This window comes from Triturus cristatus, chromosome 7 (assembly GCF_964204655.1).
Source record: "Triturus cristatus chromosome 7, aTriCri1.1, whole genome shotgun sequence".
Taxonomy (NCBI): domain Eukaryota; kingdom Metazoa; phylum Chordata; class Amphibia; order Caudata; family Salamandridae; genus Triturus; species Triturus cristatus.
Genome location: NC_140590.1, coordinates 1,358,536,937 through 1,358,551,101, shown reverse-complemented (window position 1 = coordinate 1,358,551,101; position 14,165 = coordinate 1,358,536,937). Strand labels below are relative to the sequence as shown.

The window sequence follows — 14,165 nt, the reverse complement described above, 5'->3', positions numbered from 1 at the left end:
TTATCTTCCCTTATCCCTGTGTACTGTCAAAGAACCAGTCACTGCTCTATCTGTTTAGAAGCAGATCCTGGGGTGAAGTGCTAAACGTGGATGTAAACAGTGACCCCAGAATCAAAATTTATCCTGTTTAATGGAAGGGAATTTGCCGAGCTCAGGGAGACACACGCCACTTTACGACCAGTAAGACCTCTGAGGAGAAGGGCTCGATGACTGCAATAGAACCCTAAAAGTGGCAGAGAGGCATGATCCAGGGTAAATCCTGTACTGTCCTGATGTAGTAAATCACAAACTGCCAGCATGAGACTCTCAGATTTAGACTGAGCAAAGAAAGCATCATGTATGAGACAAGACAGTGTGTGCCCTCCATAATTCATTAAGGTATACTCACACTCTGCAATTCTGTAGTTAATTTTTCTATATATAGTTTAAGTTGCTCTGTTGTTTTCAAACATTCCTGGAAAAAACTAACACAAGAAATAGTTAGAACATGGATCTAAACATAATATTGTAGCACTTTACTTGTAGCAGTTAAGTAAAATGTATTCTATATGCAAATTGATAATACAGTGGCAATATGCAGAAGTAAACATACCCCATGAAAACGTTTGAATCAATAGGCAAAGCACATGTGAATGCTCACTGAAAAGACAACATAATGAGTGAGGTTGTGATTGAGTGGGAGGCTGGATAGGCGCGAGAGAGTGTGCGTGTGAGTGTGTGTGTGTGTGTGGGTGTGAGCAAGCACGTGTCTTTGCTAGTGAATGGATGAAAGTGCGAGTGAGCAAGTTTGTGAGTTTGATGGTGTCTTCATTAGTGATCCATTAGACCCCACAATATTTTAAAATGGAATCAAGACTAGAACATGCAAATCGAGACCAAGTGGAAATTGAATTTACTTTTATGTAATGCCTAGATGTAAAGTTTATTTTGCAAACATTGTTTTCAGGCTGTTCCGCCGCAGATATAGGGTAACCGGTAAGGTCAGCACAGGAAAACAACTGAGGAGGAGCCACTAATCTTTAGCCAGTTCTTAACTATGAGCCACAAGGATGATTCAGTGAAAGGGAAAGGGAAATAAGTTACTTCTATGGCAGCTATATGGCTGATGTGCAGAATAAAGTTCTACCATATCCCTTCACCTGATGTTTTAGAGGAATGTTGTGTTCTAGTGGTGGCTAGGTATTGAGCTACATTGACAACCATGAATACTTAACCAAACGTTTATGTATCAATTTCTTCTGTGTGTTGTTATGATATATGTAAACAAGAGCTCTGAATGTACTTCTACCTTTGCCTTCAATGTTTACTTAGCTCAAACTACAGAGGTGACCAGTGGGCGTTGACCTCAGGGTGTGGCCTTTGGCCGTGCCCTGTGGCCATTACATGTGGACACTGACTGTCGCTGCCTGCCCAGCGCATCCATCAGCTAGTTCCTGCCCCCTTTCAGCCATGCCCTGCACCCTAGGAACTCTGGCTGAAGAGAGCCCTGAGCATGGCCAATGGAAGTGACTAGCAAGCTCTGAACACAAGGCATGGCTTAAAGTCAAACCTTATGGTGGTCTCAGTTTCTAGAGGCCTTTCAGGAGGATTTTGCCATGTGTCACAGACACAGAATGTGATCTCCACTACTCCTTCTTTGAGGGACTGCTGTTCACCAACTGCAACTAGATCCATTGGGCAGAGGGCATGGCCCTTGGCCATAATGTTTGCTTAGAATCAATTACCCAATGCATTTTAAGTACCTGCTCTCTGCCCACTATCAACTCCCCAGTAACAGCTGGGGACAACATGCAGCCAGGGTTAGTGATCACATGTATAACCTTTGGCCATGCCTGTCCTGTGCCCATTACCCAGGGGTGCAGCCATCGCTGGTGCAGCAGTTGCAGCCGCACAAGAGCCCAGGGGTCTGACACACTTGCTGCACCCTGTTTACTATCTCACCAGTGAGTAGGAGGGACATTTTCCTTGCTAGCATAGTGTCCATGGCTCCGTTGCTTTGCCACTACTCTTACCCCTGCCTTCAGTGTTCAGTCGGAACAAACAGTGAGAAGCCTGCCTGCAGTGCTCACTTCATCTGGATGGCAGATGTGCCCAGAATGGACATGGCATGGACTATAGTCTTACTTAGCACATCTCCTTTTGTTTCTTCTGGGAGGAAAGCGAAGACACAGGAAATAACGCCTACTAGATAGGGGTGGGCGGAATTTGCGAAAGCGACTTTCGCAAATTATCGCGAAAATGTTAAAAATCTCCGCAAACAAGCGGAAATATCGCGAAGATGCGGAAGTTTTTTTCCGGCATGTTCGCGAGATTTTCTGCATGGGTGCGGATCGCCAACTTACCCATGTGGTTGCTTGCGGGCGCGGCCATCTTGTTTTCAGTTGTCTCGCGGTGCATGATCGCGAGAAAAAAGACGCAATCGCGCGACGCATGACATCACGGCGGACGCGAACTGTCGCGAGACAGCGCAAATGGCTAAAACAATACAACATCTCATGGAGAACGCGACCGGATCGGGAAAACTTGTCGGCGAACGCGGGGATTCAGGTAAGGCGATCGCGCGCGCGCGAGAATGTATTATTTTACAGCGCGAGCAAGAACCAAATTATCGCAAAGCTGCGGAATGCGGAAATTTTGACATTTCCGCGCTCTCCGCGGAACGCGGAAATGCCAAATTATCGCAAATTCCGCGAACGGAACGGAAATTTTGCCCAGGCCTACTACTAGACCATCTATCTAATCAACATGGATAGCCTTAAAAGAATGAAGTGTCACTCCATCCAGAAGTGTAAATTCACTAAAGACTTTACCTCTCTCTATTAGATTGCTGTAGTTGTCCTTTTATTAGAGAATAGAGAAGTTGGGTGCAAACACAGAAACAGGATTTAGTCTGTTCTCAACCACCCATGAAATATGGCAGCGAAGAGATGACATTTCTCACCACAAACAAATGTAACAAGAATTGTAACAGCTGCAACTATTTGCCATGCAAACAGAGTACCAAAGACTTTCGGATGGCTTGAAGATGTTCAATTGCCCACTGACTGAGTTTGGGATGATTGGAAAGGAGAAGGCGGTCACTTTGTCCAACTCATGCAGGTAAGTGTTACCAAATCATTTAGGTTTGCTTCTAATACCACAAGATAAGTGGTGTAAATGACAGAATGAAGGCAAAGTTCCTAAAAACGAACAGATTGGCACAAGAAGAGAACATAACCAATGATTTGCAAATAATCTGGCAAGTGCTTAGCGTGTATTTGAGAGTACTGTCAATTCAGTACAGAAAAAATGAGAAAAGTAATTGTCTACTTCATTTAAAAAAAGTTTTAAGAGAAAGACAATTCACATAAAAAAAATACAATACCAGCATAGGATTCCACATAGAAATAAACTTGAATTTGAAATCGATAAGGCACGCAAAGCAAAAGCAAAGTTTAAATTATTTCATACCAAATGGTATTGTGGAGTCCACAGTGAAAAACACAGGAAATTAGCATCCTATCAAGTTATAATACAGTTAACTGTATTGGGTATAATACAGTTAACTTTGCAAAATCTAAGAAACAGAGGAAGAAAACATCTCTGTTCCTATTCCTACACTACAGAAAAAGAAAGCATGGCTTTGGATTGAAATTTTTTAATAGATGACTTAGGACATGTTATTGATCTACTTCCATTAACAGAAAAACCGCATAAAGACTGATTCTCAGGAGATTTTTGTAAAATGTTCAAAGGCATCCTAGCCCCTTTTTTAAGTGATAACATTAAAAATGGGTATTAATAGATATGGGGTTCATTAGAATGTCGCAATCTAAAAAGTAATGCTCAATCGAAAAATTGGGATTTATCCCTTAATATGCAGCAGTGACAGCCCTATCTCATTAATTAATGTCAGTAAAGACAATGTTTTAAACAACGATACCCTTTAGACTGTCAGGAACTATTCAAGGACTAACTCATGAAAAAGTAAACCGTGTCATAAGAAAAACACTTTGCACATGACAACACTGGACTCTTGGCTGATGTCATAAGAATTTCAAATAAAAATTGAGATATTTTATCATGTAACTAAAAATGTATGTAATGATTCCAGGGAACATATGTTAATCAACTGAAAGGAGTCTTGCCACTTTTCAATTGAAAGAGGCATTGAACAAGGCTCTCCTAAGTTCCACTTGCTCCATCAACTTGGTTCCTGACTGCTCGAAATACTGCAAGTTAAATCATAGACTACTCAGGGTTTAGAGTACATAATGGTAAACACAAAACACTTGTGTTTACTGACAATTTATTGTTTTTTGTGAAAAACCAGGACCTTTTCCTTGAATTACAGGGAAATGATTACATTCAACATGCTACATGATACAAAGTTAATTGTCATAAATGTAAATTGATTCGATCAGCTATTAAATCTGAATGCAAGAAGCAGCTGATTAACAGAACAGAGTCATATGCACTATTTGGGATTAAGAGTACAATGTGGACATGGTATACGTCTGTTCTACATCCACTTCTATATAGAGGATCAGGTGAAGTAGTAAATAGAATGGATGGATTGTGGGACAAAATAAACGTAACTAAAATGACCATTCTTGATGAAATTCCCCACCTGATTAATAATATATATTTATGAAAAATTAACTAATTTAGGATACAAAAAATATTGTATATCTTGGTCCGAATTAAAGGCAACTCGCAAGAAAGGCGATGTGGGGTTTTACTGTAACAGCTAGACTTTGTGGCTGATTAACTCATGATTCTATTACTTAAATAGAAATAGATCATCAGATGCTTGACCTGGTTCAACTTAATATATTCCATCTTGCAGACAAACCTCCAAAACATTATTCTTTGCTTACTTTTATTATGAAAGGTTATGAGCATCAACTCCCCCAACCTTCCCATTCTGCTTGAATTCAGTTTTCCTACAATCTTATTTAATCCCTTTCTGAAATCATATGGAACATTCGTATACATGCAAAACTGGGAGGAATGAGGTGTCTGCTAATTAAGTGACATCTACTGTGATAGAAAATTAGTTCCTCTTCACTCTCTAAGTCAAAGGTTTGTATTAGGAATTTCTGAAATGTTGAACTATCTCTGATTGAAACAATCATTCACGACCTTTCTCATGTCAACAAGGCAAATAGTGACAGGAGTCTGCCATATGACCTGGAAATTAAAGGTCAACAATTCAACACTAAATGTAGAAATTAATTTCCTCGACTGAACCCTACAAACCCTTTGATGACTCTCTGGAAATTTGGAGACTGGATCCAGGTAAAGAGATTACTAATTCAGACTAGCTGGGTCTACACAATAATCATCAATCCCCCAGGGCATTTGTAATTAGGGCCATGGACAAAAAGAAGCTGATTTTTCAAATGTATTGTTTTCTAATTAAAAATAAGTGTTTCTGACTATTGGACTGTTACGGTTTTTGAAAAATGTTCTCAAAATAAAGGAACCGACAGACATGTGTTTAAAGCAGGTTCTCAAGTTGCTTAACATTAGAAGGAGATAACAGAATACTTCTGAACACTGAAAATGGGAATTGAATTTGAGATCAAACCTCTTATCTTCAATAATGCCAGTTGACATAACCAATATTGAAAGAATAGCAATGTAAAAAGAGGCTCAGAAAAGAGGTCTGGATCACCAAAATGCCCATTTTTGTAACACAAAATGTGCAATTTCTCTGCTCATGGGAGACAAGGAGTCTTTATTTGAGTCTGGAAGATTTACCTGGATTGCTTGGATTGGATCATTACTTTATTTCTGATGGAATTTCTTTTTTATATCATTTTCTTTTTAATTATTACAATACTACTTTGTTCTGTTGTAAGGCAACATGTTTGCGTTACTAAGCTAGTGTAATATTTTTATTAAAAAGCAAAGTAAAGAAAGAACCAAGAGTTATTATGGGAAGCCTCAACAAAATCGAGATGTGACGATCCCCCTACAGTAGGAGATGCAGAAAATATGGAGCCGAGTTCAGAAGTAGAAACTTCATAGAATGAAGCATCCAATTTAAAACAGAACTGTAAAAATGATTTAGAAAAGATGAGCCTTTTGAACTCAGGTCAGCAGAAGAGGTCCAGAGGAAGAGATTGCCTCTGGGAGCACAGGAAGCATGTAAACCCATTCAGTACAATGAAAGCAGAGGTCACAGGGGAAAAAAGGAAAGTTAGGCCAAAATTGTTAAATGTGAAGGGTGGGAGAAGCAGGATAAGAAAATGTTAATGATACAGTGATCAACATCTTGAGCAGGCAATAGAAGGAGAATGGAAAAATAATTTTGGAAAACATTTATATTTTGTCTAGACATACATTTTGAATGAAATGAAATAGAGATTTGTAGAGCGCTCTACTACCCGAAGGTGTCAAGGCGCTAAATTTTGACTAAGTTGTGACTCACTTACACTAAAGCTCCAGCTCATAAAAAAGCTTTTTAAGACCAACCATCCAATATTGTAGAACAAACACATTCCATAATAAGAGCCACTAATTTAGCAATTGGAGGCTTAAAAACTGATGAAATTTGGAATAACTAGAATAAGCCAGGCAAGAGCTAACAAAAGAGATGACAGCGTCTAGTTATAGAAGTATGATTCACGATAAGTGGCCTGAAAACGAAGTGCAAATTTATCCCAAACTTAATGGCTAGAACTTCGAACACTAAGACGATGAAAACTGACAAAGGCCATACAAAATCTCATAAAAAAGAGCCAAAAGCTGTACAAAAGTGGAAGAACAAATAGATGTTATTGTATGCCAATGAACGTTGTTCCAAAATCCAACTCCTAAAATAAAACCCTCTCTGATGCACTCTAAGATAAAATGAACAAAAAACCATTATTAGATGGAGAACAGAGCTATTTCAAAAATGACAATCCATCACTACCAATTAAATACTTTATACTAAAGATACTCAAGATCAAATTAGATTAAGCTGTGAGAGCAACAGTCCTATTGACAGAAGCCCTAGTATAAAACACTTTGAAAAATGGTGGTCTGTTCCTTGCTTCTTTCATTAAATTTTTCAAAGGCACGCGCTACAGAAAAACTATAAAGGCTGGAAGATATCTCACACTGAAATAGCTGTCAACCAGTCAAGGTCAAAATAGCTTTACCACACACTTACACAGATCACAAATAATAAATACAATCATGACAATTTTCTTTTGGGAATTGTACCGAATCATGTCTAGTCTGGACTAGGCACTGGGCAATAGAGGGCTTTACAAGAAACAAGAGAACATGGACAGTTATGAAATGAAAAGCGATGAGATGGGAAATTAATTCATTCAGGGAGTTTTAGTGCACATAGATATGTTTTTATGTCTTGTTTGAAAGTAAGAAGGTTGAGATTTAGCCTTGTGTAGTCCGGAATAGAGTTTCTCAGTCTAGGGTCTGAGCACGAGAACCTGTTTTGTTGTTTTGGATTTATTTTGCTTTTATTTCTGCCTCACGTTTCTCAGTTTCCGCCCAGGACTTTGAGTTTATTGTTCAGGTACAGAGGTAGGGCAGTGTGGCTGGCTGTAAGCATGATGCACACAGTCTTGAATTTTACTATAGCATTGAGTGGTAGCCAGTGAAGGGGCTTCAGTGCAGGAGAGATGTGATCAGATTTTTTGGCTCCTACTACTTGACCAGGCGCGTGTATAGCTTAAAGAGGTGCGGTGGTAAATTTTGGGAGGCTAGCTAAAATGGCATTTTCTCCATCTAGATGGCTGAGTACTAGGGCCTGTACAGTAGATCAGAGATGTGTAGGATTAGTAGTTTTTACTTTTCTGAGCTTGTAGCGTTGATAGTTACGGTGACATTTTTGTCTAAGATGTAGCCAAGTGATATTGCAAAAAGAACGAGGGTGGGTAGATACCCGAAGGTTTGAGAGCATCCAAACAGTTTTGGGCAGGGGACACATGTCAGTCGAGAATAGAAGGAATTTGTTTTTTTAGAGCATTCCAATCTGTTTGGTTGCATTCAGTTTGTTAGATTACAGGGGAAGGTCTTCAGGGTTGTTACGTTAATGGCTCAGATACAAAAGTATAGCTGTGTGCCATCTGCGTATTGAAAAAATAAAGAGGGTATTTTTCTGAAGGATTGATGTTAGAGGTTTCATATACAAGTTGAGTAAATTAGGTGAGAGGATGGATCATTGTGGTATTACACTGAAAGTGAGAGTGATTTAAAAGAGTTGAGTTCCACAAATAGAGATCGTGAAGAGATTTTACACAGCTCAGTACTGTTCTCGCTATTCTCATTCTTCCACTGAGAACCTGAAGATTAGATTCATGGTCAAGTGTTACAAATGCTGCAGAGAAGTCTAAAAGAACCATCAGATATACATCTCTATCACCTATGATAGTTAGAACATTGTCTATTGTTGCAATGGTGGCTGTTTCTGGACTAAATTTGGATTGAAAATTGGATTGAAATGCATTTCTGTATTTATTTGAGATATGGTTTGGTAGTTGGGGTGCAACACGTCTTTCAACTATGTTCCCAGGAGTTTAGAGAATGGGCTGAGAGTTTGGAGGATGTTTGGGTCCGCACTTTGTTTCTTGAGAATTGTTGTGATGTGGGTAGATTTCAGAGCTCAAGGGAAAGTGCTTTCTTTAAAGTAGTTACTCACTGTTTTGAATAGAAGAGGTAAGATTTAGTAATGAAGTGTAATCCATACAATAGATATCTTGCCTGCATTTCTTAAAATATCAGTTATATCATCTATGTAGCAAGAAGGAAAATTTATGAATACAACTGACTTTTGAAAGGGATCGCATATGAGGTTTTTCAAATGCAGAACATTTAGCAGTCTCTCTTGTTGCAATCTCAAAACTTTGAGAGGTTTCCCATTTTTTCACCAAGTTCAGAAGAGATTACATTGATCTTCTCTTGTATTTTAATTACATTTTTTTATTGAAAGAGTTTGACAGTCCCAGAAATTCATTAAAAAAGAAAGTCATGATTATTAAGACAATTTATCTAGGTGATAAAAAACAGAAGGATAGTACGATTTCAAACTGTACACAAAAAGCACAAACAATAAACTATTTTATATTGCACATTCCCCATAGTTTCCCTCTATTTGTCCTTAACTAACAAATAACTAACGCCTCCCCCACTCTAAGAAACTTTGTGTAAGATCCCGACCTTAATGGATATCTTTTTTCCAGTTCCTTAGTTCTACATAATTTGGGCCACCATTGTTGGAATGTTGGGATTCCTTCTAAATGCCAGTTTTGAAGGATTATTGATCTAGCTAATAAAACAATACCATGCACTCTTTTTCTATGCAAGGGTCCTATATTAATATCAGGAGAATACCCTAGAACCGCTGTCTGGACATCTGTGGACTGTGTCAGTTCTAAAGTATGAAAACAATACTTTTCAATCTCAGTTCAGAATTGCTTTATTGTGCGACCCCAGATGATAGGGGTCCAAGTGCCCCCACCTTCCATTGAACAACCGAAGCAATTCACTGGAATCGGAGGGTTAATTTTGTGTGGAAAAGCCGTGGTTCTATATAGCAGCCACTTGGCTTAAAATTGCATCCATCTAAAATTTTGCATCTTTCATTGAGGTAAAATTAAACTCATTAATCTTATTCCAGGTAGCTATTGAAGCCTAGAAATCTTCTTTAGACTGCCATTTATCTCGAACTTTTCATATACTGTTTTAGCCTTATTTTGTCTGAAGACTTAAACCCAGAAGCTAATAGATCTTCACGTTCTGGACTCTACCAAGTCCTCTGCTAATGCCAGACTTGCCAGGATTCTACTGAGATCTAATTCCTTTAAAAAAATATCGGACCTTAATGAAGAATCATTGCAGCGTGTTTTAAAAAAAAACTAATACTGGGTTCAATGTCACTCCAGACTTTCTAAACTTCCACATTCAAAAAATCAATAATCGTGTAGAAACCATTACTCTCCCATCTTGAAACAACACTTTTCTCTAAGAGGGCTCGATCTCCAATAAAGATTTCAGCCAGATGAGTGACTCCATTATTCACAGGTATATCAAAATAAACATCTGTCCTTTACACTTTATAGACCACTGTAAGGTCTTATATCCAACCTTTTTAGGGCCTCTGATGAGGCGTAGAAAATCCACAATCTGGTACTACTGAAAAAACAATTTCAGGAAAAAATCGGTCTCTCTTGGGGACTTAAAAACCTGAAAGTACTAAGTACAAAAGTCACAAAATAATATTCTCTCAAATCAGGGAGGGCCAGCCCCCCTTTTCCACTGGCCTATATAATGTGTCTAACGACAATCTGGGCGATTTACTGGCCCAAATAAAGGCTGAAACCATACCCATCTCCTTAAAAGTTCTTCATCGGTGGGCCCATGTAATAGCAGCAAACAAGAAATTACACAGAGGCAAAGCTGACATACTTCAAAAATATAATTGAAGAAGTCATAAACCAAACTAGAACTCTCTCCCAGCCTCTGAGCATTGAGTAAAATGTACCTCTAACTCAAAAATCCCAAGTTCTCAAGAGCACATCAACATAGAAACATTTTTGCACAGACAGTCTCAAATATTTGATATTCCGAGAAGTGACACTCCTAAATGGACTGCATTTGAAAAACTTGATAGGCAATCCATTTCACAAGATAATTTATTTCACAAACCTTGCTTCCTATTCCATAGATCATACATCTCCTTTTTTGTTTAAGAAATGCATTCACGATATTTGTTGTATGGTTTACACTTCATTATATCTCACCTCTTGTATTCAAAATTTTCAGCACCGCTCTAGAAGAATGGACACCTAAACATCCTCCAAAATCTCATCCCAATCTCTAAACTACCATTCCTGGGAAAATAATTGAAAGAGCTGTTGCATCCCAACGGCTAAACCATATCTTAAATAACTACCTAAATGCATTATAATCTGGTTGGTATTCTAAATCTAGTCCTGAAACAGCCACAATTGAAATAATGGTCTATGTACCAAAAATGGTAGATATAGAGATGTGTGCCTAATGGTTCTTTTAAACCTCTCTGAAGTATTCATAATACTTGAACACATATCACTTCTTCAGATCATCAATTCTAGACTAGTAATAGGACTGTTTTAATTATTTTCTCTCTTTAGGTTCACGGTTGCTGAAACGAGAGTCTTGTAAATCATTCTCGCTTCTACTAAAATACGGCATACCACAACGATCCATCCTATTAGCTCATTTATTTGACTTGAATATGAAAGCTCTAGCAACAATCCTTCAAAATAATACCATCTGTATTCATCAACATGCTGACAACACTCAGCTATATCTTTGAGGGTCTGAGCCATCAAATATAATATACCCAGATGTTTTCCTCTATTATTTAGCAAAATGAATTCAATCACCCACATTAAAATTGAACCCTTTAAAAACAGGATTCCTTCTCCTATTCTCAACTGACAATCCTCCAGCTGTCTAACATTGACTAGGATATGGATTGACCACTGAAATCTACTTTTGTGTACCAATTTCGGTAGGTTTTCCTGTCAATCAGTGAACTTTTATCCGAAGACAAAATCTACTTACTTCTAACAGGCAACATTTTTGGGGGGACGCAAAGACACAGCTTGTGCTACACATCTACTAATTCCAAATGGGGTTGAAACTTGTGTTTCTCCCCAAATCAGAATTATCAGTAAACGTGAGATGTCATTTACAGTAAATATGCAAAGGATACAAAATTCTGCTACTTGATTGTCATATAAACGGAAGCCCATATGAGACTCAAAGTACCTGAATACCCTCAGAAAACAAGAAGCACTCTACAAATCTACGTTAGATTACATTAGATTTTGGCAGTTTCTTGTGCATGCATAAACAGCTTCTAGGTTATTTGAAAGATTCACACATTTCCACGTGGTCAAGTCCAGATCTATCCCATGAAAATAATCAATACTTACATTCTAAGTTTCAAGCACTGCATCTCACACCTTCCCCTGACAAATGCCCCAACAGTGAGTGGCTCTTTCAAAGAGCTTGCAGATTGCCTACCACTCCCCTAAACACCTTACATTCAGCTCTTGGAGGTGTACAAAAAGCACAGAAAGGAATTATCTTTGCATTTTTGTGCTACTTTATTGATACAGCAGTCCCTATCAACTGACACTGATGGTTGCATTGCTGGATGCAGGGGAGTGAGATGTTACCTTCCAAGGCTCTTCCCAGTACCAGGGCCTGTGGCCAATGCATTTACATTTATACATAGCTTTATTAGTGGCTTATAACGCAGATGCAGCCAGTGTAAAATAGCAGATTATACATAATTACACATGATATGGATAACAATGTTCAAAAACACAAGTTATGTTAGAGATGGAGTAATGTCTTACTTGCACTGAGCGTTGTAATGCTTGATGAAGTTTTGAAGCAAGTCAACACCCTTCTTAGTTTTAATCTCATTTACTTTGATTAGATACTAAAAGGAAACACAGATTACATGAGTTGGTGACATCAAAAGAAATACAGAGAAAGAAAAGAGCGGTCAACTTGTTTCCAAGTGAACATTCATACTTACTTCGACAACACCACGGTATCACTATGACTTTTTTCAGGTATAGGTTTATGCGGGAGACTACTGCTTACTGTAACCATGGTATAGTCCTGGGTGAATCAATAAGGTGAAAGACCCAACCTGTGTTTTTTGTTATTTTTATTTTTTTAATTGGGCATTTGTGAATATCTGCAAGTTTTGTGGAGTTTGTGTGAAAAATTAAACTCAAATGGTGGTGCAGTTTAATGAACACAGTTGATCAATATGTCGCGAAGCAGGAGCGGTCATAGTGCCACTTGCAGGGGACTTGAAGAAGTGGCAAGGAAGACTGAACTACTTTCTGTTACAAGTTTGGTGCACTCAGAGAACTAAAGTCTTCATGAACCAAAGACCGCATAAAACAAAGCAAAGCTGACAAAATAGGAAGACTATGCAAGTCACGCCCTTGAAAATCAGAGAGTGGGTGCAGTGAATGTTTCCTCACTAGAGCCACACACTACATCAGGTGGTAGTATTGTCCAACACTTATTTTGCAACTTCACTAATGGGTGCCATCATTGGTCAACTTACTGCAACTCACTTTATCAACTTAAGAACAATGAAAGGCTTGACCCTGGCCTGGAAACCATTCAGAACTCGGCAGTCAGACTCACAATCAACCTCCCACTCTGAACACACATCACAGCCCACCTCAAGGAGCTCCACTGGCTCCCTATGCACAAATGTGCACAGCTCAACCTCCTTACAGCTTCAATGCACTGTACGACACTTACCCACCGTATCTCACTAACTGAGACTCCTTTCCCAAACCATCCAGACAGCTCCGCTTGGACAGACTCCCTGCACACATCCTATGCATACACAGAACCAGATCAGTGGTCGGGCATTCTCCTACCTCACTCCTAAAGCGTGGAATGACTTGCCATCACACATCAGAATCTCCACCTAACTTCTTGTGTTCCAAAAGAAGCTCAACATCTGGCTTCTCGACAAGCCCCCTTACCCACACGAGGTTAGACTCACACCTGCTCAGTGCCAGGATATCCTCCCAGGTGAAAGTGCATATGACAAATACTCTTAACATAACATAACATACCATAGCATAAGCTGTCCTGCACCAATTTAGAAATTTGTACCTGTGTGTTACGGACCAAACTTTGCTATGATTAGAGCCGGAAACCTGCAGTTTACATGGATGATGTGAAAATAAGACTGAAACATGACAGCAGGAGAAGATGACAGCACGAGAACATGAAGGCAGGAGATTTGCTCAATGAAACAAAGGTAACCCAGTGGTTCGGTTTGTTACATTACATGTAATAGGATATAAGGCTGTCAGAAATATGAAAACTAAGAAAACTAATATTTACCAAGCATTGGCAATGTTAAATGGTTTTGATTTGCCATTGCTGAGTGACAGACGTGAATGGTTTTGCCAATGCCCGACCAACCACTTTCAAATAATCATAAGCAATGAAAACATTGCTTTCTATAATTTTACCATGGCTGTCGTGCTGCGTGACGCAAGGTTAGTTACATTGTCACATGCTTGTATGCCAGTGTATGACGAGGACTAGATCTGGCTGACAAGTGTCTTTTTTACTGGGCAACACAACTGACTGTTGTAAATGACTGCCCTTTCGGTGTAGGGATG

The 14,165-nt window shown here is 38.9% G+C and overlaps 1 protein-coding gene across 1 annotated transcript in view; it reads right to left on the bottom strand.

Moving 5' to 3' along the window:
- The window catches only part of LOC146812057 (arf-GAP with SH3 domain, ANK repeat and PH domain-containing protein 1-like), a 1,117,518-nt gene that overhangs the window by 647,717 nt on the left and 455,636 nt on the right, over nt 1-14,165 (bottom strand). The window contains exons 7-8 of the mRNA XM_085619062.1: nt 12,351-12,436; nt 389-464 (exon numbers count right to left, since the gene is read on the bottom strand). Coding sequence (XP_085475188.1) covers nt 389-464; nt 12,351-12,436 — 162 coding nt within the window. The remainder of the gene's footprint in view (nt 1-388; nt 465-12,350; nt 12,437-14,165) is intronic.